Source organism: Lepidochelys kempii, chromosome 1 (genome assembly GCF_965140285.1).
Source record: "Lepidochelys kempii isolate rLepKem1 chromosome 1, rLepKem1.hap1, whole genome shotgun sequence".
Classification (NCBI taxonomy): domain Eukaryota; kingdom Metazoa; phylum Chordata; order Testudines; family Cheloniidae; genus Lepidochelys; species Lepidochelys kempii.
In genome coordinates this window covers 268,557,704-268,585,490 of record NC_136380.1, presented here as the reverse complement: position 1 = coordinate 268,585,490, position 27,787 = coordinate 268,557,704, and the positions used below count along the sequence as shown (strand labels likewise).

General features: G+C 39.8%; 1 protein-coding gene across 4 annotated transcripts in view; it reads left to right on the top strand.

Annotated features, from left to right (window-relative positions):
- NEDD1 (NEDD1 gamma-tubulin ring complex targeting factor) overlaps nt 1-27,787 on the top strand; it is a 57,714-nt gene that overhangs the window by 23,685 nt on the left and 6,242 nt on the right. For all 4 annotated transcript variants that reach the window (XR_012156706.2, XM_073327474.2, XM_073327476.2 and 1 more), the window contains exons 9-13: nt 16,390-16,521; nt 17,681-17,728; nt 18,092-18,321; nt 20,187-20,343; nt 21,741-21,897. Coding sequence is in view for 3 of the 4 variants with exons in the window: in XM_073327474.2 (XP_073183575.1) it covers nt 16,390-16,521; nt 17,681-17,728; nt 18,092-18,321; nt 20,187-20,343; nt 21,741-21,897 (724 nt within the window). In the remaining variant the exon portion in view is untranslated. The remainder of the gene's footprint in view (nt 1-16,389; nt 16,522-17,680; nt 17,729-18,091; nt 18,322-20,186; nt 20,344-21,740; nt 21,898-27,787) is intronic.

Below are 27,787 nucleotides of genomic sequence, written 5' to 3'. Positions count from 1 at the left end.
AACTGAGAAGGTCACTGGGTCCATGTGACATTACCCAGGATACAATCTGGACAGTTGAACAGCTGTGTCCCTTTAATTCTCTAGCCAGAGGTGTCTTTTACACTGTTTTGCTGTCAGAACATCCACTCCTGCCCTGTTCACACAGCTTTTAGCATGCAAATTCACTCTGACTAGTCACTCATGAATTACATACAGTGCAACACTCACAAATTCTTAGTTCTAGCTTTGTCACCCCAGAATTATGCGTCTTGTATTGTCCAGGACACTACTAAACAATGCAAGCTCATAAAAAGTCCGTCATTTCATCAAAGGAAAATGCTGTATGCACTAGTTTTATCCCAAATGGAGTTTCCCACAGACTTTAATCCAACACACTGGTTAAGATAAAAACATAATAAAATCTATCTTTATTAACTTCAAAAACGTATAAGTGATTGCAAGTGATGATGCATGAAAGTCAGGAGTGGTTACAAAATAAGAGTAATACACAAGCTAAGTGAACTTAAAATAAAAAAAAAATTTTGTCTCACCATGTGCTGCTATACATTGCACAGGCTGAGTCTCCTTTCAGCCTGAGACCATTCCCCCTTATCTGAGTTCTTTGAGAGTTGTTGATGTCAAGACAGAAAGATGGGAGGAGGAGAGGTGAATCAAGTGTTTTCCTTCCTCTTTAGAATTCAGTTTCTTCAGCTAGAAACATCCTTGCTGAGTCATGGTGACATGCAGTCCTCTGTGGATGTGAGGTTGAAATTGTCCCTGGGGTGAAATGTAAATTTCTTGTTTACACCTTCCCCCTGCTGGAGGATGGCTGCTTAAGTAGGTGATTGCCCTTTAGCACCTGTCTGGGGTGATAGTGTGTCTTTGTCTCTGAAACTGATTTGTGGGTGTTACCCCAAATTACAGTTTATTTCAGTAACTAGCATACAGTAGAATCTTATAACTTTGCATATAATGTCGCTACACACATTTTAACATGATAATGATATTCAGCAGATTGACTTTTCAAATGATGCCTCACAAGGCATACTTTGTGCAAAATTTATCATAGTCTTGTAAAAGTGGTGACCATAATAGTAGACTGTCACAGTCCACTTTATATAATTAATCTTGTTGAGTTTAACTGTGGTAGAGTGATAAAAAGATTACCTGTAGACTGTTTAGGTTCTGCATGAAATTATAAAATGTAAGAACGGCCATACTGGGTCAGACTAATGGTCCATGTCACCTAGTGTCCTTTTTTTCCAACAGGTGGGTTGTGCCAGATGCTTTAGAGGGAATGAACAGAACAGGGAAATTATCAAACGATCCAATCCCTGTTGTCCAGTCCCAGCTTCTGGCAGTGAGCAGTTTAGGGACACCCAGAGCATAGAGTTGTCCCTGACCATCTTGGCAAATAGCTATTGATGGACTTATCCTCCATTAGCTTATCTAATTCTTTTTTGAACACAGTTATGCTTTTGGCCTTCACAACATCCCCTGGCAACGAGTTCCATGGGTTGACTGTGTGGTTTTTTGTGAAGAAGTACTTCCTTATGTATGTTTTTTAAACTCACTGCCTATTAATTTCATTGGGTGACTCCTAGTTCTTGTGTTATGTGAGGGAGTAAAATAACATTTCCTTATTCACTTTCTCCACACCATTCATGATTTTATAGACCTTTATCATATCTATCTGTCCCGTGTCCGTCCATCCGTCCCCGTTAGCCATCTCTTTTCTAAGTCTCACTTAGAGGGCTCCCTAGAAAGGCATTCCTCTGAGCTTTTTATTGTTAGCAGGGTCTTGTTCTAGGTGCAGTTTTTGCCCAAGAGGCTTAAAACGTGGAATGCTTTGCGGGCTAGTTTTTTGTATCCCCCTGACTCTGCTTTCCAGCTCTCACTAGAAAGATAGCTGGGGAATATAGGATGAGAGTTAGGTTAGTTAAATCTCCCAGGGACTTGTGGAGATCTTTGCCTTTTACTCAAGAATCAGATTATATATGCCCGATGCTAACAAAACAAAAGAAGAAAATTATGGTGCAGCATATTTTGTGATATTTGTTTTAAAGGCATGCTCCATTTTTTTTATTTGACTTTACTTTTGCATGACTAGTGTTAGACTTGGAACTGCCTGTCTTGCTTTTCATGCCACAGTATTTGTAGTGAAGAGGAAGGCTAAATGAGTTTTCTCATTCCTCTGGAGTTTATGCATCACACCTGTACTTTGGGTGAGAGAAGTACTTACAGTTAGCCCTTAAAGATGCAGGAAGTTCTTTACATTTTTTTTCTTTTAAAATAAAGCTCACCACAAAAGCAGTTAATGCATGTGCCCTTGTTGCGTTATTTTTTAACATTGTATATTGCTTTGGCGGAGAAGATGATGCTAATTAGCAGCTGTTTTGCAGGATTTCTGACCCTTACTCTTCAAGGAAGTAAATGTCATTGCTCTGTAAGGTATAACTTACTGGAATTTAACTTGAGCAAATTCAGTTCTGAAAAAATATTCTCAAGTCTATTGAGCAAGTCTTCGAAAGGTTTCAAGACTCAGAAAAAAATGTTGAATGGTTTTTTTATGCAGCTAAACTTTCCCTCTTTTTAAATAAAGAGAAGTATGTTTAACAACATTTATTAAACAATAAGCCACTGTAGTCTTTAGGGACACTGATTAATTAACCCCCTTGGGTATGCAGTGCAGTATGAGGTGAAGTAGAATGCTTCCTGTGTACCCAAGAAGTATCACTAATCAACATTACTGCACTGTCTGGAGAGTGGGTTTTGTTTTTGTTTTTTTTCCAGTTCCAACATGCACTTATTAAAAGCATTCATCATTCCTATTTAAATATTTTACTGAGTCCTAGCACACAAACAAGACCAATTAAAAAAAAAAAGTTTTAAAGAGTGCATGCTTGAAATTGGCACCTGGGTAATGCTATAAAATAGCATACTTTCTTGTATATGAGCCAAAACCCGGTGCTTAAGTTTTATGGAGGCTCCTTTGGGTGTTAGTGAGAGCAAAACCTATTAGGTGAAATAGTACACATTTATCGCAATATTACATGTAGGATAGAGTGGAAAGGAATCTAAGCTCAGAGAGAACACTGTATGCCAAAATATATCAAACTGAAATTCAGAATGTGATCCAAATTACAAGTTTATGGATCTTATTATGCAAACACACATGGGTATGAGTAACTTACCTTTCATACACATGCATAGTTACACTGAGTTTAGTTGGACTACTTGCATGATTGAAGTTACTTGTGTGTAAATGTTTGCAGGACGGGGCCCTATGAATGGATTTCACCCTGATTTGTTGTTAATTTACTCATAGATTCATAGGCATATGCATTGTTGTAGCCATGTTGGTCCCAGGATATTTAAGGTAGCTAACCCACATTGTGTCTCTATTTCAACTGCGACATTCAGACCTGAAGAAGAGCTCTATGTAAGTTCAAAAGCTTATCTCTAACCAAGAGAAGTTGGTCTTATAAAAGATTCTACATAATTCACCTTGTCTCATAGATTCATAGACTTTAAGGCCAGAAGGGACCATCATGATCATGTAGTCTGAGCTCCTGCACATGGCAGGTCACAGAGCCTCTCACACCCACTTAACCTCTGGCTTAACCTCGTGATTTAAAGACCTTAAGTTACAGAGCGTCCAACATTTAGTCCAGTTCAAACCAGTAAGTAACCTGTACCCTATATTGCAGAGGGGCGCAAAAACCCCACAGCATCTCTGCCAATCTGACCTGAGGGGAAATTCCTTCCCAATCCTAAACAGTTAGTGATCCTAAATCCTGGCGATCAGTTAGACCCTGAGCATCTTGGTGAGATCCACCAGCCAGACACCTGGAAAAGAATTCTCTGTAGTAACTTAGAGCCCTTCCCATCTAGTAACCAGTCTCTGGCCATTGGAAATATTTGCTACTAGCAGTCGCAGATGGGTCACATGCCATTGTAGACAGTCTCATCATACCATCCCCTCCATAAGCTTATCAAGGTCAATCTTGAAACCAGATTGAAAAAATTAAACTAAAACTAAAAAACTTAGATTTTTTTTTGCCCACACTGCGCCACTTGAAACACTGTTCCAGAACCTCATTCCCCTGATGGTTAGAAACAGTCATCTAATTTCAAGCCTAAACTTGTTGATGGCCAATTTATATCGGTTTGTTCTTGTGCTAATCGGTTTGCTCTTGTGCTTAATTTAAATAACTCCTCTGCCACCTTCATATTTGTTCCTCTGATCTATTTATAGAGAGCAATCCTATTTCTCCTCAGCCTTCATTTGGTTAGGCTAAACAACCCAAGCTCCTTGAGTCTCCTCTCATAAGGTAGGTTCTCCATTCCTCTGATCATCCTAGTAGTCCTTCTCTGCATTTGTTTTAGTTTGAATTCATCTTTCTTAAACACAGGAGACCAGAATTGCACTCACTATTCCAGATGAGGTCTCATCAGTGCTTTGTATAATAGTAATAACACTTCCCAGAGTCTACTGAAAATATCTCACCTGATGCATCCTATGGTTACTTTGGCCTTTATCATAGCTGCATCACATTGACGGCTCATAGTCACCCTGTGGTCAATACACCTGTATCTTTCTCTTCCTCTGTCGCTTCTAACTGATACATCCCCAGCTTATAGCAGAAATTCTTGTTGTTAGTCTCTAAGTGCAAGGTCATGACTATTAAATATCATCCCATTTCTGTTACTCCAGTTTTCAAGGTCCTCCAAATCTTCTTGTATGATATTCCGGTCCTCCTCCATATTGGCAATACCTCCCAACTTTGTGTCATCCGCAAATTTTATTAGCACATTTCCACGTTTTGTGCCGAGGTCACTAATGAAAACGTTAAATAAGACTGGTCCCAAAATTGATCTTTGTACTCCACTAGTAACTGCCCTGCAGCCTGACAGTTCACCTTTCAGTATGACCGGCTATAGTCTCCTCTTTAACCAGTTCCTTATCCACCTTTTAAAGGCATCTTTTAAAAAGTGGAAGTCAAATCCTAGTGAGGTAAATAGAAAGGTAAAGGTAAATAAACACTGCCAAATTTAAATGTAAAAATGTAATAAGAAAAGCCAAAAAGGAGTTTGAAGAACAGCTAGCCAAAAACTCAAAAGGTAATAACAAAATGTTTTTAAGTACATCAGAAGCAGGAAGCCTGCTAAACAACCAGTGGGGCCACTGGACGATCGAGATACAAAAGGAGCACTTAAAGACGATAAAGTCATTGCAGAGAAACTAAATTAATTCTTTGCTTCGGTCTTCATGGCTGAGGATGTTAGGGATATTCCCAAATCTGAGCTGTCTTTTGTAGGTGACAAATCTGAGGAATTGTCACAGATTGAAGTGTCACTAGAGGAGGTTTTGGAATTAATTGAGAAATTTAACAGTAACAAGTCACTGGGACCAGATGACATTCACCCAAAAGTTCTGAAAGAACTCAAATGTGAAATTGCGGAACTATTAGCTATGGTTTGTAACCTGTCCTTTTTAAATCAGCTTCTGTACCCAGTGACTGGAAGATAGCTAATGTAATGCCAATATTTAAAAAGGGCTCTAGAGGTGATCCTGGCAATTACAGACCGGTAAGTCTAATGTCAGTACCGGGCAAATTAATTGAAACCATAGTAAAGAATAAAATAAAATTGTTGCGCAAAAGTCAACATGGTTTCTGTAAAGGGAAATCATGTCTTCCTAATCTATTAGAGTTCTTTGAAGCGGTCAACAAACATGTAGACAAGGGGGATCCAGTGGACACAGTGTACTTAGATTTCCAGAAAGCCTTTGACAAGGTCCCTCACCAAAGGCTCTTACGTAAATTAAATTGTCATGGGATAAGAGGGAAGATCCTTTCATGGACTGAGAACTGGTTAAAAGACAGGGAACAAAGGGTGGGAATAAATGGTAAATTTTACGAATGGAGAGGGGTAACTAGTGGTGTTCCTCAAGGGTCAGTCCTAGGATCAATCCTATTCAACTTATTCATAAATGATCTGGAGAATGGGGTAAATGGTGAGGTGGCAAAGTTTGCAGAGGATACTAAACTGCTCAAGATAGTTAAGACCAAAGCAGACTGTGAAGAATTTCAAAAAGATCTCACAAAACTAAGTGATTGGGCAACAAAATGGCAAATGAAATTTAATGTGGATTAATGTAAAGTAATGCACATTGGAAAAAATAATCCCAACTATACAGACAATATGATGGGGGCTAATTTAGCTACAACTAATCAGGAGAAAGATCTTGGAGTCATTGTGGATGCTTCTCTGAAGACATCCACGCAGTGTGCAGTGGCAGTCAAAAAAGCAAACTGGATGTTAGGAATCATTAAAAAAGGGTTAGAGAATAAGACGGAGAATATCTTATTGCCCTTATATAAATCCATGGTATGCCCACATCTTGAATACTACGTACAGATGTGGTCCCCTCATCTCAAAAAAGATATACTGGCATTAGAAAAGGTTCAGAAAAGGACAACTAAAATAGTTAGGGGTTTGGAATGGGTCCCATATGAGGAGAGCTTAAAGAGGCTAGGACTTTTCAGCTTGGAAAAGAGGAGACTAAGGGGGGGGCTATGATAGAGGTTTATAAAATCATGAGTGGTGTGGAGAAAGTGAATAAGGAAAAGTTATTTACTTGTTCCCATAATATAAGAACCAGGGGCCACCAAATGAAATTAATGGGCAGCAGGTTTAAAACAAAAGGAAATTCTTCTTCACACAGTCAACCTGTGGAACTCCTTGCCTGAGGAGGTTGTGAAGGCTAGGACTATAACAGGGTTTAAAAGAGAACTGGATAAATTCATGGAGGTTAAGTGCATTAATGACCATTAGCCAGGATGGGTAAGGAATGGTGTCCCTAGCCTCTGTTTGTCAGAGGGTGGAGTTGGATGGCAGGAGAGAGATCACTGATCATTACCTGTTCGGCTCACTCCCTCTGTGGCACCTGCCATTGGCCACTGTCGGTAGACAGGATACTGGGCTGACCCAGTATGGCCATTCTTATGTTCACCTTTCAGTTGTCATATTAATCTCCATCTTTTCTAATTTAATTAATAATTTCCCATGTGGAACTGCATCAAGTGCTTTACTGAAATTCAGGTAGATTAGATTTACTGTATTTCCTTTGTCTAGAAAATCTTATTCTCTCAGAGAGAGAGAGAGATCAGGTTGGCCTGGCACGATCTACTTTTTATAAAACCATGTTGTATTTTATCCCAATTATCGTTTACCTCTGTTTTTAGTTACTCTCTTTCAGAATTTGTTCTAAGACTTTACATACAGTTGATGTCAAACTAACAGGCCTTTTTTTTTCTTTTCTTAAAAATAGATGTAATATATTTAGCAATTCTCCAGTCATGAGGTATGACGGCCTACGGGGTGGATTTTATTTAAATTACTAGTCAGGAAGACTCAATTTAATCATAGATTTCTACATAAAAGTGCATTCTTGTTGGTTGTTATAACCTTAATACATATTCTTCACAACTCAGAGATAGAGGTAGGTTTCATTTTTAGACGGTACACCCTTTACATTTTTTAAGTAATTTATTTTGAAAACTTTTCAGATTAATTTTACAGCTATATCAGAACATGAATGATTGGTTATTTCATTTACCAAAGGTAATTGAAGCAGATGTTTATGAAGTCACTGGGAGGTGAATTATCTCCAATTCAACAGTTTAATCATTAATATATGGAGGATTTTCTTGCCATGCTGTATTAGGAGGACATCACCAGACAGACATTTAAATTGTTTCATTTAACTAAAACTACAACGTTATGTATTCTGGATTTTTTTTTTCTTCAACAACAAACATATAATATTTTAACAAAACAAGCATATGAATGTTTGAATTTAGTTAAACATTCAAGTTTTTTAAAATCAGGTTTGTTTTTGTTAAAATTGTTTTTAACTAAAATAGTTAAATTAAATATTTAAAAAAAAATTGACTGTGTCAGTCAGGTCAACATGAGAAACTTAAAATATTGGCTTCTGCAGCTAACTCAGTCGTCTCTTCATCTTCATTTTCCTGTTTGTTCATAATCTGGAAAAGAAAAACAAGCTTTCCTGCTTTTTCAGGTCCCAAATGATTTCTCAATTTGGAATGAATTAGTCTGAAGGAAGAAAATATTCTTTCTACACCGGGAGAAGAAGCTATTGTTGTTAAAAGTGAGATTATCACTTCAACAGTGTCTGAATCCAAGTGTTTAGGTGACTTCCAAAGTTCACTGGTGTGACTTTCTTTAAAACATCAGCAAACATATATTTCTTGAAGGTTCACCCTTAGCTCTGAAGCTTATTATAGTTGGCATTGTGGAGGGATGATTGCTGGATGTCCATGTCATAGCCATCTCCTCTTCTTCAGCAGTTAAAGTTTGACCCTGGTACCGAGTATTGAGAATATTTGCAAGAAAATGAGCTGGAGATAGTGCTTGTCACATTCGGGCTTTTTTTTTTTTTTAATGCTTGCAATTTAACTCTGTCATTGCATATTTCTCTTTTTAAAATCTCACTCAGTTCCTTCCAGATTTCAACAGTATCAGCAATAAAACAACTATTTCCCTGTATTTTGTTCAAGGCTACAGAAATAGGCTTCAGGATACTAAGCATGTGTCCAGCATTTCTCTTAAACCCAGTGTTGAGAACTTTGGCTGTGACAGAGCCATCTATTTTTTCACCATTTCGTTCGCAAACAGATTAGGGCAGTTCTTGATATAGTGTTCAAAACAGTTCACTACTGAGTTCCGTCACACATCTTGTGGGAGAGTTAGCTTGGTTCCTTCCACTCTTTTCAAAGCAGCTGCTGCAAAGTGGTTGTTACAGAAGTATTTTTTAATTTCAACAACATTAGCCTTTATTTCTGGAACACTGAAGTCTTTGGCTGGGAGGTGCATCAAATGAGCACTGAAACCATATGTTATTAGCTTGGGACTCTCTTCTAAATTTCTTCTCATCTTGGATACATTTGCAGCATTGTCTGTGACCAAGCTGCATACTAGACATATGAATTTTTTTTCACAGTTTGTTTTAGCTAACAGAATGTCTTCTGTAAGGAAAACATTCCCTTCTTCTTTTGTCACACAAGCACTTACAACAGGATCATTGTGGACATTGCTCCACCCATCAAGACTCAGGTTAACAATTTCACCCTCTAGGCCTTTTGCACACTGCTCAATTTCTCTTTCATACACTTTATCCAGCAATTTACTTGCGACATCTGCTCTGTTGGGTGGACTGTATCCTGGTCTTAATGACTGAACCATATTAATGAAGTGTGGGTTCTCAGTCATACAGCAAGGACGGTTTGTTGCATTAAAAAAATGGGCAATTTTTTCATCAGTTACCTCTTTTTGTAATCTGCTGGTTCTTATCACAAATTTTTATTTTTAGAGAGGGATTGATTGGATGATGGAGGTTTTTTTTTTTTTTTTCCCTTTTCGCTACAGGTGATATACTGTGGCTATGTGACGTATGTGATGTGACTGAAACACTATCACTGGCAGATAACTCTGAAACTATAGAAAACGATGGTGATCTTGAACATGGATAGTCTTCAGAATCCTGTATGTTGAGGATGCATTCTCCTAAATAAAACAAGTCAATGCAGTTATTTAATTATTATTACCATACTGCTCATTTAGTATTACTCCATTGCGTTCAGTAACACTCAGTACTATTTTAAAGGTGAAATTGTAAAAGGAAGATATGTCCATTTCAGATTTTTTTTTATTACAACTGCATCTAAAATGATGGTACCATGGAGTAACAACTATATTTTTTTGCTCAAACATGAAAATTCAAGAATAGTCCAGAAGGAAGACAGGCAGTCCTTAAGAAAGAAGTATGAAATAAGAAAGGTTACCAACCTGAAGATCCTGTATGTTCAGACATGTTCCTTTCATCATTTTCAACATAGCTGCCTCCTGAGAAGGAACACTTCTCATGATGTTGTTTCATTCGTGCACCAGGCCTTGGATTTCTTTGTTGCACTGTTGGCATTTTGCACATATGCTGTCTTACCCACAGATAGAGGAATTTCATTCAAATATTCCCAAACTGGGTCTCTCTTACAGCCGGTTGCCATTATAGGTTTTCCCTTCTAGTGAGAGAATGGTATGGTAGATCTCAAATCAATGAAGGCTACAGTCAGAAAGACCTCAAGACTTCTGTAATATGCTGCTCAGACAGTTTCCCTTTTGTTTCTACTGCCTGTCCCTCCCTTCTCACATTTATCTCTAGACTTCTTCTCCTTGTCCAGATCTATTCCGCCCCCCAACAATCTTCTGTTCCTTGAACTTTTTGAAACTTTGCACTTTTAGAGAGAGGTAAGGGATTGACTCTGTGTACACAAATTTGCAGAGGGACAATAGGGTTGAGGTCTGTTATTTCTCACCTCTATATATTATTTATTGATTTATTTAAAAATATTTTTGCTGTTAACAAGCATGTTATCTCTGGAGACACGAATCCATAGTTTGAGAACTGCGAAACTAAGCCTCTCTGATGGTATCTTCTAGACTGAGCACTGAGTCCCATTGGGTAGATAGAAAGATTAACCTAAATAATCTATACAGAAGCCCCTGGAGCCCCATAAAATTGGGTCCCTAATCCATGAACTATTGGAACTCATTTACAAAACTTTTCTTAAAACATTACATGAATATATTGTCTCATACTATAGAATTAGAATGTATAGTCCCTATTCCATGATGAGATATCTTTGAACTATAATGTATCTTAATTAAAAAAAAATCAGATTTAAATAAAAAAATCAGATTTAAAAAAATTTTTTTTTAAATCATTGATTTTTATCCACCCTGACTGCAGTTACACACAGGAAAAAAAAGTGCAGAGTCAAGTACTCAGAAGTTCGGAAATGCCAGAATTAAGGTTTCAATGCAACCTTAATTTGCCCCCTTGTGTGTATGTATTAGGATGCAGTCTTTATTTACATGATCACATACTATTTTTTCCACAGGACCCTGCCTCATTCAGTGTACAGGGTGGACCAGCTCTAGGCACTCATAATTAGTGGAACAGGGGTATGGAATTCAGAAACTCAGGACATTCCTAATTCAGCCTGTAAACCCATTTCCCAAAAATGGGTTTCCCATTCCACTGAGGATGTGTTTTCTTTTGATCCAAGTCTTAAAGTTAGCAGCCCACCCCTTTCCAAAAAAATCAAAACCAGAGATGATTTGCAATGGCAACTTCAGCCAGGACAGAACAGAGATAGGATCAAAATTGTAAATGTCTCCTCCTTCATGTGGTGTCCCTATGGGCATTTCCTTCAGATGCACATGCACCCATGTGCCTTTGATTGGAAATTTTTGTTAGGAGTGTCTATTCAGCCTGCACTGTGCTCTCGTCCTCCTTGTGCTGTGGTCCAAGGATATAGAGAGGTTTACCCGGGCAAGCTGCCCTCTGTTCCTTCTTAATTCCCCTTGGCCTGAGATGGAGCATCTAGTGTGCCTGCATCTTGCTTAGTCTCTAGCTTAGCATTACTGTTTTTGTTTTAACCAGTTAGTTTTAGTATATTTCAGTTTATTTCATATGTTAGTTATTTTACAGGGGGTTTTGGTATAATATTTCCTCCCCCCACCCGGAGAGCTTCGGGGGCAGGGTGAGGTTTTGTTTTGTTTTGGGTTTTTTTGCTGGGGTGTTCTGGGATCCCCATGATTAAAACCATCTTCTGCTGGGAATCCATCCTGATTAGTGACAGACACTGTTGGTGAATCCACTGTTTAGGAGATACTCGCATAATCTGCAGAGTGCAAGATCTGCACATCTTTTAACAACAGATTGAGAAATAACAGATTAAATCAAGTTTCAGCTCCTAACGATGGGAATAGGCTTTGTGACCAGCCTCAGGCCCAGGAAATCCCTCTGTACATTGACATCTGAGTATTCTTTACTGCTGCCCTGTTGACCTTCATTTCTTGGTCAATCCTTGACAGAAAAGACTACAGAAGGTACTCCCAGGCTCCTAAGAAAAGAAGTTCTAGTTCTCCTAGTAGAGAGACTCATCGAAAAGAGTCTGGTCATCTCGGAGACTGTGCTCCAGAGACCTCAGGACACAAAAGGAGTTTCATAAAGGCTCCAAACTACTCTGGTACTTGAAGCTCTTTAAAGACTTCCAGTTCTTCAGAACACCATGGTACCAGTCATACCTTGGTACTGAAACCAATCCAGGTACTATTAAAGCATGATAGACCTAGCAGAGGCTCCAAACACTCTACTTCACAGAAGTCGGTGCTGGTTATGAGTATCCAAGATGTTGGTATCCATAGAAGACAGGCTATCTTCATCCTTGGTACCAGAGTCATCTAACAGGAATGTGTGTCAACTGTCAGTGCCATTGGTACCTGCCCCATCTTCCAAGCTGGGATCACAGGAGCAGGTAGTTCTCTTGGTACTGACACTGATTTCTGCAGAGTCTTTATTTATTTTTGGCTCATTTACACTTGGTACTGCAAGAATTTAGGTATTCTAGAGACTTGGTCATATCAGACAAGCCATAATCCCTCTTGTTAATGGGTTCCAGGTGCTTGTCCACACCAAAATCCACTTGGTCTCCAAGACCATATCTTTCACCGGTATCTCATAGATCTCCAGTACAGATCGCAGCAGACAGGCAGTTGCATTTGCTTCGGTTGTCCACTCCACCTTTGGACTAAATCAAGGATGGTTCCTCAGACTCCCAAATCTCTGTATGGGGATCCCCTGACTGTTCTAGAAGAGACATTCTTCCATCTTTCTATCCTGCCAAGAAATCTGAGGGCAGATAACCTTATGCCCCTCTTTACCTGCATGACCAGCGTTGTATCCTCCCTCCTTTGCCTTATGGTCAACTTCAGTGGCCATACTGGAACCTCTGGGCTATCTGCTATCAGCAGTTCTTGAAGCCTCCCAGTTCCTCCCATGGGGATTGTTAAGGGAGACACTCTGCCCTCTCATCACTCTCTCCTTAACAGCCTCAGAGTGGACAAGGAGGTGACATCACAAACTAATATTTCATCAGCCTCCTCAAACAAGCCCATAATGCCACTTCCACCTTCTCTTGCTGAGTATTTTAAGCAGTTTTAGGAATTGGTTAAATGTATTTCTGAATCGTTATAGATTCTGCCAGAAGAGGTCCAGGAGTCCCAACGTAAGGTTTTTTTGACTTCAACTTTTGGCTGAAAGGCTCTACCAGTGAATGAAGCAAAACTAGATCCTAGCAAAACCATCTGGCAAAGTCCAGCCACTGCATGCCTGCTTGCAAATGGGAGGACAAAAAAATTGCATACTGGTGAAAAAAATCAGAATTTCTATTCATTGACCCACCCTCCACTGAATTCTTTGGTTGTGGAAGCTGTCAATGAGCATAACACACATCATCAGATGAAGTTGATACACTGTGTCAAGGAACAAAAGCGTCTTGACCTATTTGGACTCGAGCTACTTAACAGTGACTCTATAATTCCAGCCTGTTAATTACCAAGCCCTGGTGGTAAAATACAACTACATCAATTAGGATAAATTCAACAATTGTATTGATCACCACCCAGCAGAACATTGTAATCAGTTCAAAGCTGTCATCACCAAGGGCCAGCTCTTGGCAAGAACCTCTCTGCAAGCTTCCCGAGATGCAGCCAGCACAGTGGCTCATTCCATCTCTACTGTAGTTGCTATGCATAGAATATCTGGCTACAACTGTTTCACTTTTCTAGGGAGGTCCAAAATACTGTAGCGAATCTTCCTTTCTAGGAGCTTAACCTCTTTTCTGAGTCCTCAGATGAACCTCTTCGCACTTGAAAAGATTCCAAGGCCTTGCTCAGTAAGTAAGAGAAAATGTAGGCGATTGTACACTGCATAGAGAGCTCATCTGATTCAATACTATTTCTCCCATAGATCCACTGAACCACCTAAAAGAAACCCAGCTATCAAAAGAAGAGACTACGCACTGTGACTATTGCTGCAACCATCACCACCTAGCAGTCCTCTTTCTCCAAACATCAATGTTGATGATGATTTGGTCAAGGGCACGGAATATCCCTACAATAGGAATCTTCAGCTGCACCATCCTATCTGCCTCCCTCTCTTTGAAAACTGACGCTTCCATTTCCAACCAGCCTGGGAACTAATCATATCCAGCAAGTGGGTTTTGGAAGCCACAACTCTGCGTTACAACAGTCAATTCACCTCCGTCCCCACCTTCCCCATCCCTTTTCAGGGACCCTTCTCACAAACACCTGCTGAGTCAGGAAGTCAACTCTCCCCTATGTATAGGGGCCATAGAAGCAGTTTCAGCCAAGCACAGAGGGAAGGGTTTGAATTCCAAGTTTTGTTTTTTTTCTGGTCCCATAAAAGAACAGAGGATGGAAACCAATATTAGCTCTGGCACTCCTAAACACCTTTATGAAATCACAAAAATTCAGGATGGTGACTCTTTCAGCTATAATTCCATTGTCAGATTCTGGGAATTGATTCTTGGCCCTCAGTCATCAGGATGTATACTTCCATATCACAGTTCACCCCTTTGATAGGAGGCTTCTTCGCTTTCTAGTCAGCCAGTCTCTTGCAGTATGAAGTACTCCCTTTTGATTTTTTTCCTCTGCCTCAAGAGTGTCCTCAAACATATTAGTAGTGGTAGCTGCTCATTTGCGTTATCTGGGAATAATAGTTTTCGCTTACTTTGGTTGGTTGCTGAAGGGACAGTCGTACAACAAAACTCAGTGTGTCTGCCATCCATCTAATGATGTCTGTCTTCCATAGATTAAGATTTCAACTCAGTATTGAGAAGTCCACCTTGACTCTGGTTTAGCAAATAGATTTCATAGGGGCTTCTTTGAATTCCATAACAGCTATAGCTTATCTTCTGAGGGACAGATTTGTAACTCTAACAAACCTCATTTCCAAGCTGCAAGTAGGTCCCCAGACTTCAGCAAGAAATTGTCTTCCTATGTTAGTTCTTATGGCAGCATGTTTTTTTGTAATACACTACACCAGATTATGCCTTTGCTGCTTTCAAGGATGGCTCAAACAGTCTATATTCTGAACATACAGTCTAGACAAGCTCCTATGAGTCCCTCACCATGAATTGGACTCACTCAGTGGATGGAGGGACCCCTCTAAAGTCTGTGCAGGAGTCCCATTCATCCAGCTTCCTCTCACTGTCAGTATAACATCAGATGTATCCCTTATGGGATGGGGAGTGCACCTCGGGCAGGGGTGGGCAAACTTTTTGGTCCAAGGGCCACATCTGGGTATGGAAATTGTATAGCAGGCCACGAATACTCACAAAATTGTGGTGTTGGGGTTGCGGGAAGGGGTGCAGGCTCTGGCTGGGGGTGGGGGCTCTGGGGTGGGGGTGGCGATGAGGTGCAGGAGGGTGCTCTGGGTTGGGACCAAGGGGTTTGGAGGGCAGAAGGGTGCAAGCTCTGGGCAGTGCTTACCTCAAGCAGCTCCTGTAAGCAGCAGCATGTTCCCCCCTCCAGCTACTATGCAGAGGCGTGGTCAGACGACATTTCGTGCTGCCCCATCCACAGCTCCCATTGGCCACGGTTCCCAGCCAATGGGAAATGTGGGGGCTGTGCTTGGGGCGCGGGCAGTATGTGGCAGCTTTAAGATGACATAAGACTGGCCATACTGGGTCAGACCAAAGGTCTTTCTAGCTCAGCATCCTGTCTTCCGACAGTGGCCTATCCCAAGTGCCCCAGAGGGAATGAACAGAACAGATCATCAAGTGATCCATCCCCTGTCATCCATTCCCAGCTTCTGGCAAACAAAGCCTAGGGGTACCTCGCTAATTGCTCATTTTCTAAACACTAGTTTTAGAGCTTGGCAGGTGGAGGGGAAAGCAGCTTGAAGATACGCATGCATATATTATATATAATTTTAAATTGAAAATTTAACAGCTGGATATTTAAGCAGAGACTGCTTTTATTGCTGGATAATATTGATAGGTCCTTATAAAGCTTATAAAAGTACTTTACTTTTTGGGGAGTGGGGTGTTGGATTTTTTATTTATTTATTTTTTACTAATTTCCATTTATCCTGACTGCATCCATCAAATAAACAATACATTTTGTAGCGTTACCTGTAAATCTTAGTTTGAGCATTTGTCCCCATTAACAAGACTCCTTGTATAAAAGGAATAAGTCAGCTGATATTTTTTCTCTCACGCGTGTGACTGGAGGCATCAATGAGGTACAGGCAAAGCTATCAGAGTTGGTTTTCTAATTAGAATTGTTATAAGATAGTACAATAAAAGTATAGAAAACTTTGTTTTGCCTTTTGTTCGGGAAACTGCTTGGATTGATGTTCAGTTTGAGATTTTGTAAAGCAAGCAGAATCTTTTATTTTTTTTGATTAAATGAATCAGTAAATCCGTAATTGAACGTTGTTGTTATCTTAAGGTTTTCCTCGTAGCGGCAGCATGGATGTAATTATATCTAAAGAAACAGATCATGGGAAGAATGCCGATATGACTAATTTTGATGATCTGGGACGAGATAGTTTGGGTGACATGTTCTCTCCAGTCAGAGATGGTAAGTTGTTAATATTGAAACTTGTAAGATTAGATACAGTGCAGATGAATTCTCGCTGTGTGCTCTGTCTGGCATCATTTTGTGCAGAACTTCTCCTTATAACAAGGCTCATGCGTTTAGTCTTGTACATATTGCACAGGATCTTATCTTTTTGCAGACTTTGGAAAACTAGGATTTTGTTTTAAGTAGGCAAATAACAAACTTTCATCAGAGCATATGTGTAAAAATGCAAGAGTTGGTTATAAGAAAATATCAGTGTTGAGTGTCAATAAAAATGCTGCAAAGAGTCCTGTGGCACCTTCTAGACTAACAGACGTATTGGAGCATGAGCTTTCGTGGGTGACTACATGCATCCGACAAAGTGGGTATTCACCCACAAAAGTTTATGCTCCAGTACGTGTGTTAGTCTATAAGGTGCCACAGGACTCTTTGCCGCCTGTATAGATCCAGACTAACACGGCTACCCCTCTGATAATAAAAACGCTGCCACTGTGGTCTTTTGAATACTTATTGTCCGAGATGGGCCTGTGGTGCACAGTCTAGATCCAAGTTTTCCCAAAGTCCCAGGATCCTGGTCGCACCTCAGACTCTTTCCCTATGATCCATATTTTTAAAACTTATTAGAAACAAAAGTAGGAAATAGACTAATGTGGCGCTCAAGTACCCAGAAGACAAATTAATAAGCAAACGATCAGAGGTGTTATTTGTATTGATTTCTAGGAGCTTATGTTGATGGGGAAGTCAGAGTAGTGCCTCTGCTTTCGCCTTTGGGCTATGATCCTGTAAGCACACGCACTAATGTGGACCTCTGCACCTGTGGGCAACCCTATTGGAAGTCGTGCATCTGTACAAGTAGAGCCCTATAGATCTGCAGAAACAAATTTTGTATCTTGAGCCCCACAAATCTGTTTTTTATCTGTGGACCGTTTCTGTAGATCGGATACAGATACAAACTTTATATCCGTACAGCGCTCTATGCAAGAGTCTGTACTAGCACGTCTCAGTGCAGAAGCAGGAGTTCAGAATACAGAAGTTGTTCCTGTTTCATAGTTCAGTTAATTGCTTATTTTTAAACTACGGTGTTGACATAGAAAACTGACACAGATTCAATCTATACAAGTTTTAAATTGACCTTTTTATTTTTGTCAATATTTTGTAGATGTTGCCATTTACAAAACAAATGAAGATCTTCCAGGAAAAGGAGATGGTAAGTGCTTTTGCAGTGCATTTCTGTTTACCGTCAAAGTTAAAAACAGAAGAATCCTGGTTAGCCAGGGCATTATGCCAGTTTTATGCTGATATGGTTCCATTGAAACCAAACCATCCATGCAGTCAAACATCGGTGGAAGTGCACTGGTATAAAATGGATGTAATAATGTCAGAGCCCAATGTGTATAACGTTTGGTGTGCTGTGTAACAGCAAATCATAACTGTTTTAAGAAAAGCATTCCTGTAGGTAATCAGTAGTGCAGGATGTGGGTTTTCTCTCCATGTTTGCTTGTTTGATTATGTGTTTATGAATACTTCAGTGTAAGCCAGAAAAGCCTTTTGTTTTCTCTCTCCCTTTCAGGTTTGGCTTTGCAGCCCTACTTTCCTGGTTTGGATTTCCTTCCCCAATTCAACACTGTGTTTCCCATAAAAAGAAACACAGTAGGTGTTTGCATGCAAGGGACACGTTCTAGCCCATTACATGCATTTGTGGGCTCTCCTATTAAAGAAGAAGATGAGCATCCAAATCAAGATGCTGAAGCTACAAAAATAAGTATTGGAAAACAAGAATCTAGAGAACCCTTGAAACAGGTACTCTACGCTAATTCTTCTCATAAATGATAGTTTTTTGTTTTGTTTTTAAGTGTATGCCTCTTGCCTTTTACCTGCAATAAATACTTTTTTTGCTGATGGGGAATTTGCCAAAAATTGTTCCAGCTAATGTGTACTAAAAGGACTGCAAAATAACCCTTAGATGTCACAATAACTTTACGGTATCTCTGTTTTAGACCCAGTTTACGGTCCAGTTTACGGTCCAGTTTAGACCGTTCTGATTCTTGATCTCTTTAAATGTCTGACTTACAATGAATCGCTTTTGAGAAGTCTATTGTGGTCTTGAGCAACATGATATTCGAGTTTACATCCTTTTTTAAAAAGTCCTTGGCATTATAATACATTGAAGCCAATGAAGACAAATTATACTACCATGCAGAATATTTCTAATTTCTGAATAGTTGGGAGCTATTTCTTCTTGACTTAGAAAGCATTTTCCACAAAACTCTTAGGAATTAGAAAGGGGAAAATGTCATTTCTTTTGAGGTGGTCTCTGCTTACTCCTCTTTATGAAATCTGCTTCCACCTCTGTTGCTGTTGAGATTCAGGAACTCTCTAGAAAGCCATGCTTGCAGCACTGAACCTTTACAGCTGAATTTACAAAAGGCCCACGTCACTCCAGTTCTTTTCTTTCTGTAGCTAGCTTTGAGTATCAGTTGGTTATGAGGCTGATTTTTGTGTCTCAAGAATCTGTTATGGGTCCTCTGTTAGTGCCTGGATCTACCCAGATAAGAGAGATGTGGTACTAAGCCAGCACCTGCCAAACATCATCATCTTCTTCCACTGGAACAAGCCACAGCAAGTTTTCCCTTGATGTCAGGGTTTTCTTTAGCTTTGAAAAAGTCTGTTGCAGCACAAGACTTTTGGGCACAGTCTCCTGAGTTTTACGCAGGTTCTCTATCTGAGGATGTTTCAGGCATGCCCTCGTGAGCAAAGGTAAAAAAACCTGAGAGGTCTTCAGGTCCAGAAGTCTTGGCACTATCCCAGAAAGGGAATAAACATGTAAGCCCAAGAACTGTGTGGCCAGGGCACTGTTGAGTCTGAAGCCTCTCTTGGCTTTTCTTGTATTGCCAACTCCCTGTTTTTCTGCAATTGTGGCTCACGTGGGACCTGTAGCACCATTACCAGAACATATGGCTTCGCTACTGGCTAGAGGAGATAGTGCTCTTCTCTTTCTAAGAGAATAATTCATCTGCCATATTTTTTCTGCTGAGAGGAAAATACTGTATTAGTCATGAATAGTGTGTCTGTTTCCTTCAACAATAGTAAGTAGATACTGGGTTTTACCATTCTAATATTAATGCAAAGCTAAGTTGTTGGGTTTTGTTTTTTTTTTGAGGTCAGCTTCAAGGATATGCTGTAAATATTTGTATTTAAATTTTAGTTTTCATTAGTCACTAGAGTTTGTTGGAAATTTTTTGTCTAAACACTTTCATTAAAAAATGCCAACTCAGCAAACCAATTTTTCTCCCCAGAAACTTTGTTAGTCCTCTCTGAAATGTTCCTATCTGTGTAACCTGATGTTTAGGGCACTTCTGATTTGGAGCAGGTCTCCTACATCCCAGGGGGTTCCCTAGCTGCTAGGCTAATGGGTATTCTGGGATTGGTGCTCTCATTTCTGTGAAAAATGTCAAAAGGTCTGTTTTATTTTGAAACAGAACAAAAGCAAATTCCAAAATCTCAAAATTTGGGGGGAAATGGAATCCTTGTTTTCTAGCCAGAACTATTTGTTCCAGCTTTCCAAGCACAAAAATACATGAGGCAATGTAGATCTTAAAATGTAAACTGTCATTAAGTACAACTGAAGTGTTACAATTATTGCTGTTTTTAATTTGACTTACAAGCTTTCAAAATTGAGCTCATCGAATGCTGAGTCTGGAAATTCAAATACTCCACTTTTGCCCACTGTAATCAAGACTCCAGAAGCAAATGAGAGGCTAGGGAAGAATATTCAGGCACTCTTGATGTCCGATTCACCAGTAAATGGTACTACCTCAGCAAGTAAGTGTGTGGAAGTTGTCTGGTTTTACAAGTGGTTATTGTGTGTTATGATACCTGATGTGAAAACTGTCACAGAAGTTACTTTAGCATTAAAACTGAATAAAAGGGCAAGTAACTGTGAGGAATTTTTTTGTTTATAGTATACTAAGTATAACTTGAGCTGCTTAGATGTGTGATAAAATAATCAAAAGCATCTAAGGGCTTGTCTACATGAACACTTAGTTTGCAGCAAGCTTGGGTGTAACTATAACCTGCCAAACAACCTGTCTGTGTGGACCTTGCTGCCATACACTTAAAGAAATCCCTCATGCATTCTGATCTACTCCCATTTCAAAGTCGTGTAGCTGAAAGTGCACTAGGGAGCTTTTAGTCTGCAGCAGACTTACACCTCAGCTTGCAGCAAACTGTCTGTGTAAACACTCCCAAATGACTTGGGAGCCTAAAGGCCAGATCTACAAAGGTGTTGAGGTGGTTAAAGATGCAGGTAGGTGGTTAGTGGGATTTTTCTAAAGCACCTGAATAAGACCTATATTTCAAGTGCTTTTGTAAATCCCACTAAGCACCTAGCCATATCATTAGTACCTTTGTAGATCTGGCCCTTAGGCTCTCAAGTCACTTAATCTTATGAGTAAAATATTCAACAACATAGAATCATAGAAATGTAGAGCTGGAAGGACCCCCGTACGTATGTTATCTAATCCAGTACCCTGCTCAGAGGCAGGACTAAGTATTATCTGGACCACTCCAGTTGGTTGTTTTGTCTAAGCTGTTCTTAATAACCTTCAGTGATGGAGATTTCACAACCTCCCTAAGTAATTTGTTCTAGTACTTAACTACCTTGACAGTTAAGAAGTTTTCCTAATGTCTAACTTAAATCTCTCTTCTTGTAGTTTAAGAGCATTGCTTCTTGTCCTGTCCTCAGTGGATAAGGAGAACAATTCAGCACCCTCCTCTTTATAACAACCTTATATGTACTTGAAGACTGTTTTGTCCCCCCCTGAGTCTTCTCCAGACTAAACAAACACAGGGCGTTTTTTTTTTCCGGATTTTCCTCGAAGGTCATGTTTTCTAGACCTTTACTCATTTCTGTTGCCCTCCTCTGGACTTCCTCCTGTTTATCCACATCTTTCCCGAAGTGTGATGCCCAGAACTGGACACAGTACTCTAGTTGAGGCCTTATCAGTGTTGAGTAGAGTAGAACTACTTCTCGCGTCTTGCTTACAACACTCCTGCTAATACATCCCAGAATGATGTTAGCTTTTTGTTGAAACAGTATTACATTGTTGACTCATTAAGTTTGTGATCCATCTCTTAAGACAGATGCTTTGTGGAGTAACTGAAGTTTTCTCTTACTCTCCTCCAGATTCACTCTAAGACTCTTCATTTTTCTTCTTTAGGTCCAAAGATAACTTCCTCTGTCACTGCGGGAGTTGCCAGTTCATTATCTGAAAAAATAGTTGACACCATTGGAAGTAATAGACCAAATGCACCTTTGACATCAGTTCAAATTCATTTCATTCAAAATATGATACAGGAAACGCTGGATGATTTCAGGTAAAGTCTGTTCATGCAGTGTTTGGAATATTTCATTGACTTGATTTTTTTAAACTGAATTTTATAATTTTATAAGTAGTATTTAATACAAACTCTGGATGGCAAAACAAATCATTCAGTTTTGGATAATCAGAATTCAACTTTTCAACTAAAGTATGGTAAATATGCTGTAGATATTTCCATTGGTCATCAAGCTGTCTTACTAATATTAGGGTTTCTGTTAGGACTGTCAAGCGATTAAAAAAATTAATCATGATTAATCGCACTGTTAAACAATAATAGAATACCATTTAAATATTTTTGGATGTTTTCTACATTTTCAAATCTATTGATTTCAATTACAACAGAGAATATAAAGTGTACTTTATATTTTGATTACAAGTATTTGCACTGTAAAAAAAAAAAAGAAATAGTATTTTTCAATTCACCTAATGCAAGTACTGTACTGCAATCTCTATCATGGAAGTTGAACTTACAAATGTAGAATTCCGTACAAAAAAACTGCATTCAAAAATAAAACCATGTATCTAAAATTTTAGAGCCTGCAAGTCCACTCAGTCCTACTTGTTGTTCAGCCAGTCGCCCAGACAGACAAGTTTGTTTACATTTGCAGGAGATAATGCTGCCGGCTTCTTGTTTACAATGTCACCTGAAAGTGAGAACAGGTGTTCTCATGGCACTGTTGTAGCCAGCATCACAAGATATTTACATACCAGATGCGCTAAAGATTTATATGTTCCTTCATGCTTCAACCACCATTCCAGGGGACGTGCGTCTAGGGTTGCCAATTTTCTAATGGCACAAAACCAAACATCCTAGCTCTACCCCTTCCCCAAGGCTCCGTTCCACGCTTTCTACGTTCCCCTTCTTTCGGTGGCTTGGTCTCCCCCACCTTCACTCACTTTCACTGGGCTGGGGCAGGGGGTTGGGGTGTGGGAGGTGGCTCCATGGTGGGGGGTGGGGCGAGAGATTGAGAGTGCGGGAGGGGGCTGCGGGTTGAGGCAGGGGGTTGGGGTATAAGAGGGGGTGAGGGCTCTGGCTGGGGGTGTGGCCTTTTGGGTGGGGCCATGGATGAGGGGTTCAGGGTGTGGCGGGGGGCTCTGGGCTGGGGCAGGGGGTTGTGGTGCAGGGGGGCCTTAGCTGTGGGTGCAGGCTCTGGGGTGGGGCTGGGAATCAGGAGTTTGGGGTGCAGGAGGGCGCTCTGGGTTTGGGGGGGCCTCAGGGCTGGGGCAGAGGGTTGGGGCTCGGGGTTGGGGAGTGGGCTTATCTCGGCTCTTGGTCAGTGACGCAGCGAGGCTAAGGCAGGCTCCCTGCCTGTCCTGGCTCTGCACTGCACTCTGAAAGTAGCCAGCAGGTCCAACTTCTGGGTCAGGGGGCCAGGAGGCTCTGCGCGCTGCTCTCGTCCGCAAGCACCACTCTTGTAGCTCCCATTGGCTGCAGTTTCTAGCCAATGGAAGCGCAGAGTCAGTGCTCGGGGCAGGGCCGGAGCCGCCGGGGTCCCTTTTTGACCGAGCGTTCCAGTCAAAACCAAGATGCCTGGCAATCCTGCGTGCATCCATGCTGATTATGGGTTCTGCTCGACAACAATCCAAAGCAGTGCGGACTGACACTTGTTCGTTTTCATCTGTGTCAGATGCCACCAACAGAAGGCTGATTTTCTTTTTTGGTGGTTTGGGTTCTGTAGTTTTCTGCATCAGTGTCTTGCTCTTCTGAAAGCATGCGCCACACCCAGTTCCTCTCAGATTTTGGAAGGCACTACAGATTCTTAACCCTTGAGTTCAGTGCTGTAGCTATGTTTAGAAATCTGACATTGGTGCCTTCTTTGCGTTTTGTGAAATCTGCAGTGAAAGTGTTTTTAAAATGAACATCAGCTGGGTCCTCATCTGCGACTGCTATAACATGAAATATGTGGCAGAATGCGGGTATCACAGAGCAGGGGACATACAATTCTACCCCCAAGGAGTTCAATCACAAATTTAATTAATGTTTTTTTTAAAACAAGCATCATCAGCATGGAAGGCAGGTCCTCTGGAATGGTGGCTAAAACATGAAGGGGCATATGAATGTTTAGTATATCTGGCATGTAAATGCCTTGCAATGCTGGCTACAAAAGTGCTGTGCAAATGCCTGTTCTCATTTTCTGGGGACATTGTAAATAAGAAGAGGGCAGCATTATCTCTTGTACATATAAACAAACTTCTTTGTCTTAGCAATTGGCTGAACAAGAATTAGGACTATGTGGACTTTAGGCTCTGAAGTTTTACATTGTTTTCCTATTTTGTGTTTGAGTGCAGTTATGTAAAAAAAAATCTACGTTTGTAAGTTGCACTTTCGTGACAGATTGCACTCCAGCACTTGTATAAATACTATTTCTTTTGTTTATCATTTTTGCAGTGCAAATATTTGTAATCAAGAATAATATACACTTTGATTTCAGTTACAACCCAGAGTACAATATATATGAAAATTGTAGAAAAACATTCAAAATATTTTATAAATTTAAATTGATATTCTATTGTTTAACAGTGATTAAAACTGCAATTAATCGCAATATAATTTTTTGAGTTAATCGCGTGAGTTAACTGCGATTAATCGACAGTCCTAGTTTCTGTATCTCCTATCACTGAAGTATCAATGGTCCCAATATTGCAAACTTGTAAGCCTGTGCATAACTTTATTCATGTGAGTAGTCCTATTGATTTCAATAGGTTGATGCCACAATGGGGACTACTCATATGAATAAATTTGACATACGTTTGCAGGGTTGGTAAGCTACATGCTTCTTGGGTAAGTTAAGGTCTACATGATGAGTTCCTTAGTAGATTTTATGGAATCTTCTGTTGCTTCTTCCTTCTCTAGAAATAGGAGTTTCTGCTTTGGGTACTAACAATTTTGGGAGATGATTTTTTTTTTTTTTTTTTTTCCCTCTGGGGCCCAATCCAACTCATAATGAAATCAATGGAAAGGCTGATACGGACTTCAGTTGCAGTTAAATCAGGTTTGATATGGCTCAAGTTAGAGTGGGAAAGATTGTTACCATCTTAACATTTTTGAAATGATGCACTTAAATAGAGATCACTAGAGCATTCATTTTAATATGTCAGGTGTTGCTGAGACCTATTGAAGGGTTTTTTGTATCTTATACTTTGCCTTCACTTCTGCTTTTTTATTTTTTGGTGGAAATTTATTGAGCCAATCACAGTGTATATATATAATTTTTTTTTAAACAAGAAAATAAATTGTTCAAAGCAATGCTTTGAGCTTTTCTCAGGATCTAGATAACTGCAAAGCTATTAAATCAGTTATGTACTGCAGTATTGGGTGCAGCTCTACACAAAATGAAGCCTGTATTGTAAATGAAGAACGTTGATTGGCATACATTTAGTTGTGCGTGTGGAGCTGTTACTAAAAGTTCTCTCACTTTATGAAAACAGAATGCCTCCCTAAAAGCCGAAGGAATGGCTTTTTAAACAGCTTAGCTCAAAATATAGGAACATTCACCATAAACCTCCTAACTCATTGTATCGTGAGTCCAGTGCATTGCATTTGTTGGAATTCGAGATTTTGGAAATGAAGAGGAAAAGAAACACTAGATGACCTAGTGGATTTCCCTGCTGGTAGAAAATTGTTCCCTACAATTTATTTTTTAGTGTTGCTTCCCTGCATTGTTTTTGTCCGAAGAGTCGGTCTTCTATTGGGAAACTGAGGAAAATTTTTCTGGTGTGACATTCAGCCTGACCTTTACTCTTTCTTGCTTTTGGCTTTAACTCAACCAGTTTAGCCCATGTTAAAGGCAGTGTGCCTTGTGATTATTAAGTTTTTAAAACCAGTTAGTTGGAATTTGTTAGCTAACGATGCACCTTCAAGTCCTAGCCTAGACAAGTCTAGTCCTAGCCTAGACAAGGCCGACTGTGACTAAGGCAGCAATGTTTGCAAAGAGCCTGATACAGCTCCGAGGTGTAAACTGCCCCATTCATTTTAGTGGTTGGTAAGGCAGATAACAGTTGTGATATTTCAAATGTGAGCATTGTTAGGTATTTCACTGCTCATCAAAGCATGTAAGAAAGGAGAGGAAATGCTAGTCTACGCTACAAAGGCTTTGCTGGTACAGCTGTGCCAATGCAACTATACCAGCAAGGCCTCGTAATGTAGACTCAACATATTCCAGCAAAAGGAGTTCTTTTGTCAGTATACTGAAATCACCTCCTCAAATGACAGAAGCTGTATTGGGTGCCAAAGGACTCTTGGCAGTATAAGCTGTGTAGGGACAGGGTTTTTTGCCAGCATAGCTATGTCAGGAAGAGGTGGGGTTTTTCAACCCCCTAACACACTTACCTGTGCTGGCAAAACTTTGTAGTGTAGACTTGCCCCAGTAACTTCATGAAGTTCCACAGTTGTGTAGGGTTTTAACAACACCTGGTTGGGTTGAAATGGAGAGGAGGTGGTTTTAGACTCCTAGAGGGGCTCAAGCTAGCTGTGACAGATAGTTTAACTAAGGATTTATCCACCCCTGGAAATATCCCAAAATATCTATTCCTGAATAATTATTATAGATTGGTCCCTCAGTAGTCCTTCTTTGCACAGGTTTGAACCTGAAGTGTTTGATCACTCATTGCCGGGAGTTCTCAGAACAACAAAAAACCCATCAGGGTTCTGGAGGGATTAATTTAGAGCTTATCTACACCTCAGAATTTACCAAAATAGCTACTTTGGAATAATTATTCAGAGATAGTTATTTTGGTATAAGCTCCCATGGGACGACTTACTCCAGACTGAAAGTGCCTTTTGTAAATTGGACGAAGGCACTCTTATTCCAGAATAAGAGTATCCACATAGGGACTTATCCCAAAATAACTCTTCGATAATTATTCTGATATAGCTATTTTTCATAAATTCTCAGGTGTAGACAAGACCTAATTTAATCCCTCCAAAACCCCAATGGGTTTTTTGTTCTTCTGAGAACTCTCAGCAATGAGTGATCAATGGTACAATCGAACCAGACGTGTGCAAAGGAGGACTATTGAGGGACCGAACTAGGATGTGATGGGTTTGTTTTTTCTCTTTGCATTCCAAAATTTTTGGAGTGTTGTGGGGAGTGTCTGTATCCCCCACTTTTACTCCCATTTTCTTTTACAAACTTGGGTCTAACTTGTTGTGCAGTATCACCTCAGGTCTTCCTTATTCTTTTCAGCCTGCACCAGCACTCTTACGTTTGTGTTGGCTTTGGTTCTCTCTCCTCCATAGTCCCCCTCCTTGGACTGAGAATGTCACTTTGGATTCTTTCAAGCCACACATCTCCGAACATGAGCCTGGGCTTGTGTTAATTTTTATTTTTTTTAAACAGATCCTTTGTTGTTTTTTTTTACATAGCACTCCCTAAAGTCTTAGGTTATTTTGTGTCTCTTTCAAAGGTCATTTTATATTATTTCTATAGGCTGTTTATACAGAGATGTGGCACTGATTTCTACACGGATTTTCTGTTGAAAAAATTGCAGGCCAATTATATAGATGGAAATTAATAATTTTCACACAACTTTACTCTAAATAGAAATGTTCTAAATTGTTTTGGTTCTTGTGATAGTCTTTCTCATATGTATACAACATTGTATAATCTTCTCTTTTTTTATTATTCAAAACATTTTCTGGGGTCTCACAGTGGCTTTGCTGTGATTTGACAGAACTATTGCTATGCTATTAGCAAAAACTACTTCTCCTATGACACTGATTAGTGTCATTCCACCTACTCCAGAAGTGCCTCTCTCTCCTTTTTTTTTATGTATTTCAAGAGAAAATACCATAGCTGCTTATGTTTATAACCTCCAGGATTTAATCAAGAAATACAATAAAAATGTATATATTTTCCTCCTGTTCGCAGTCTTCTTCTTGTCTT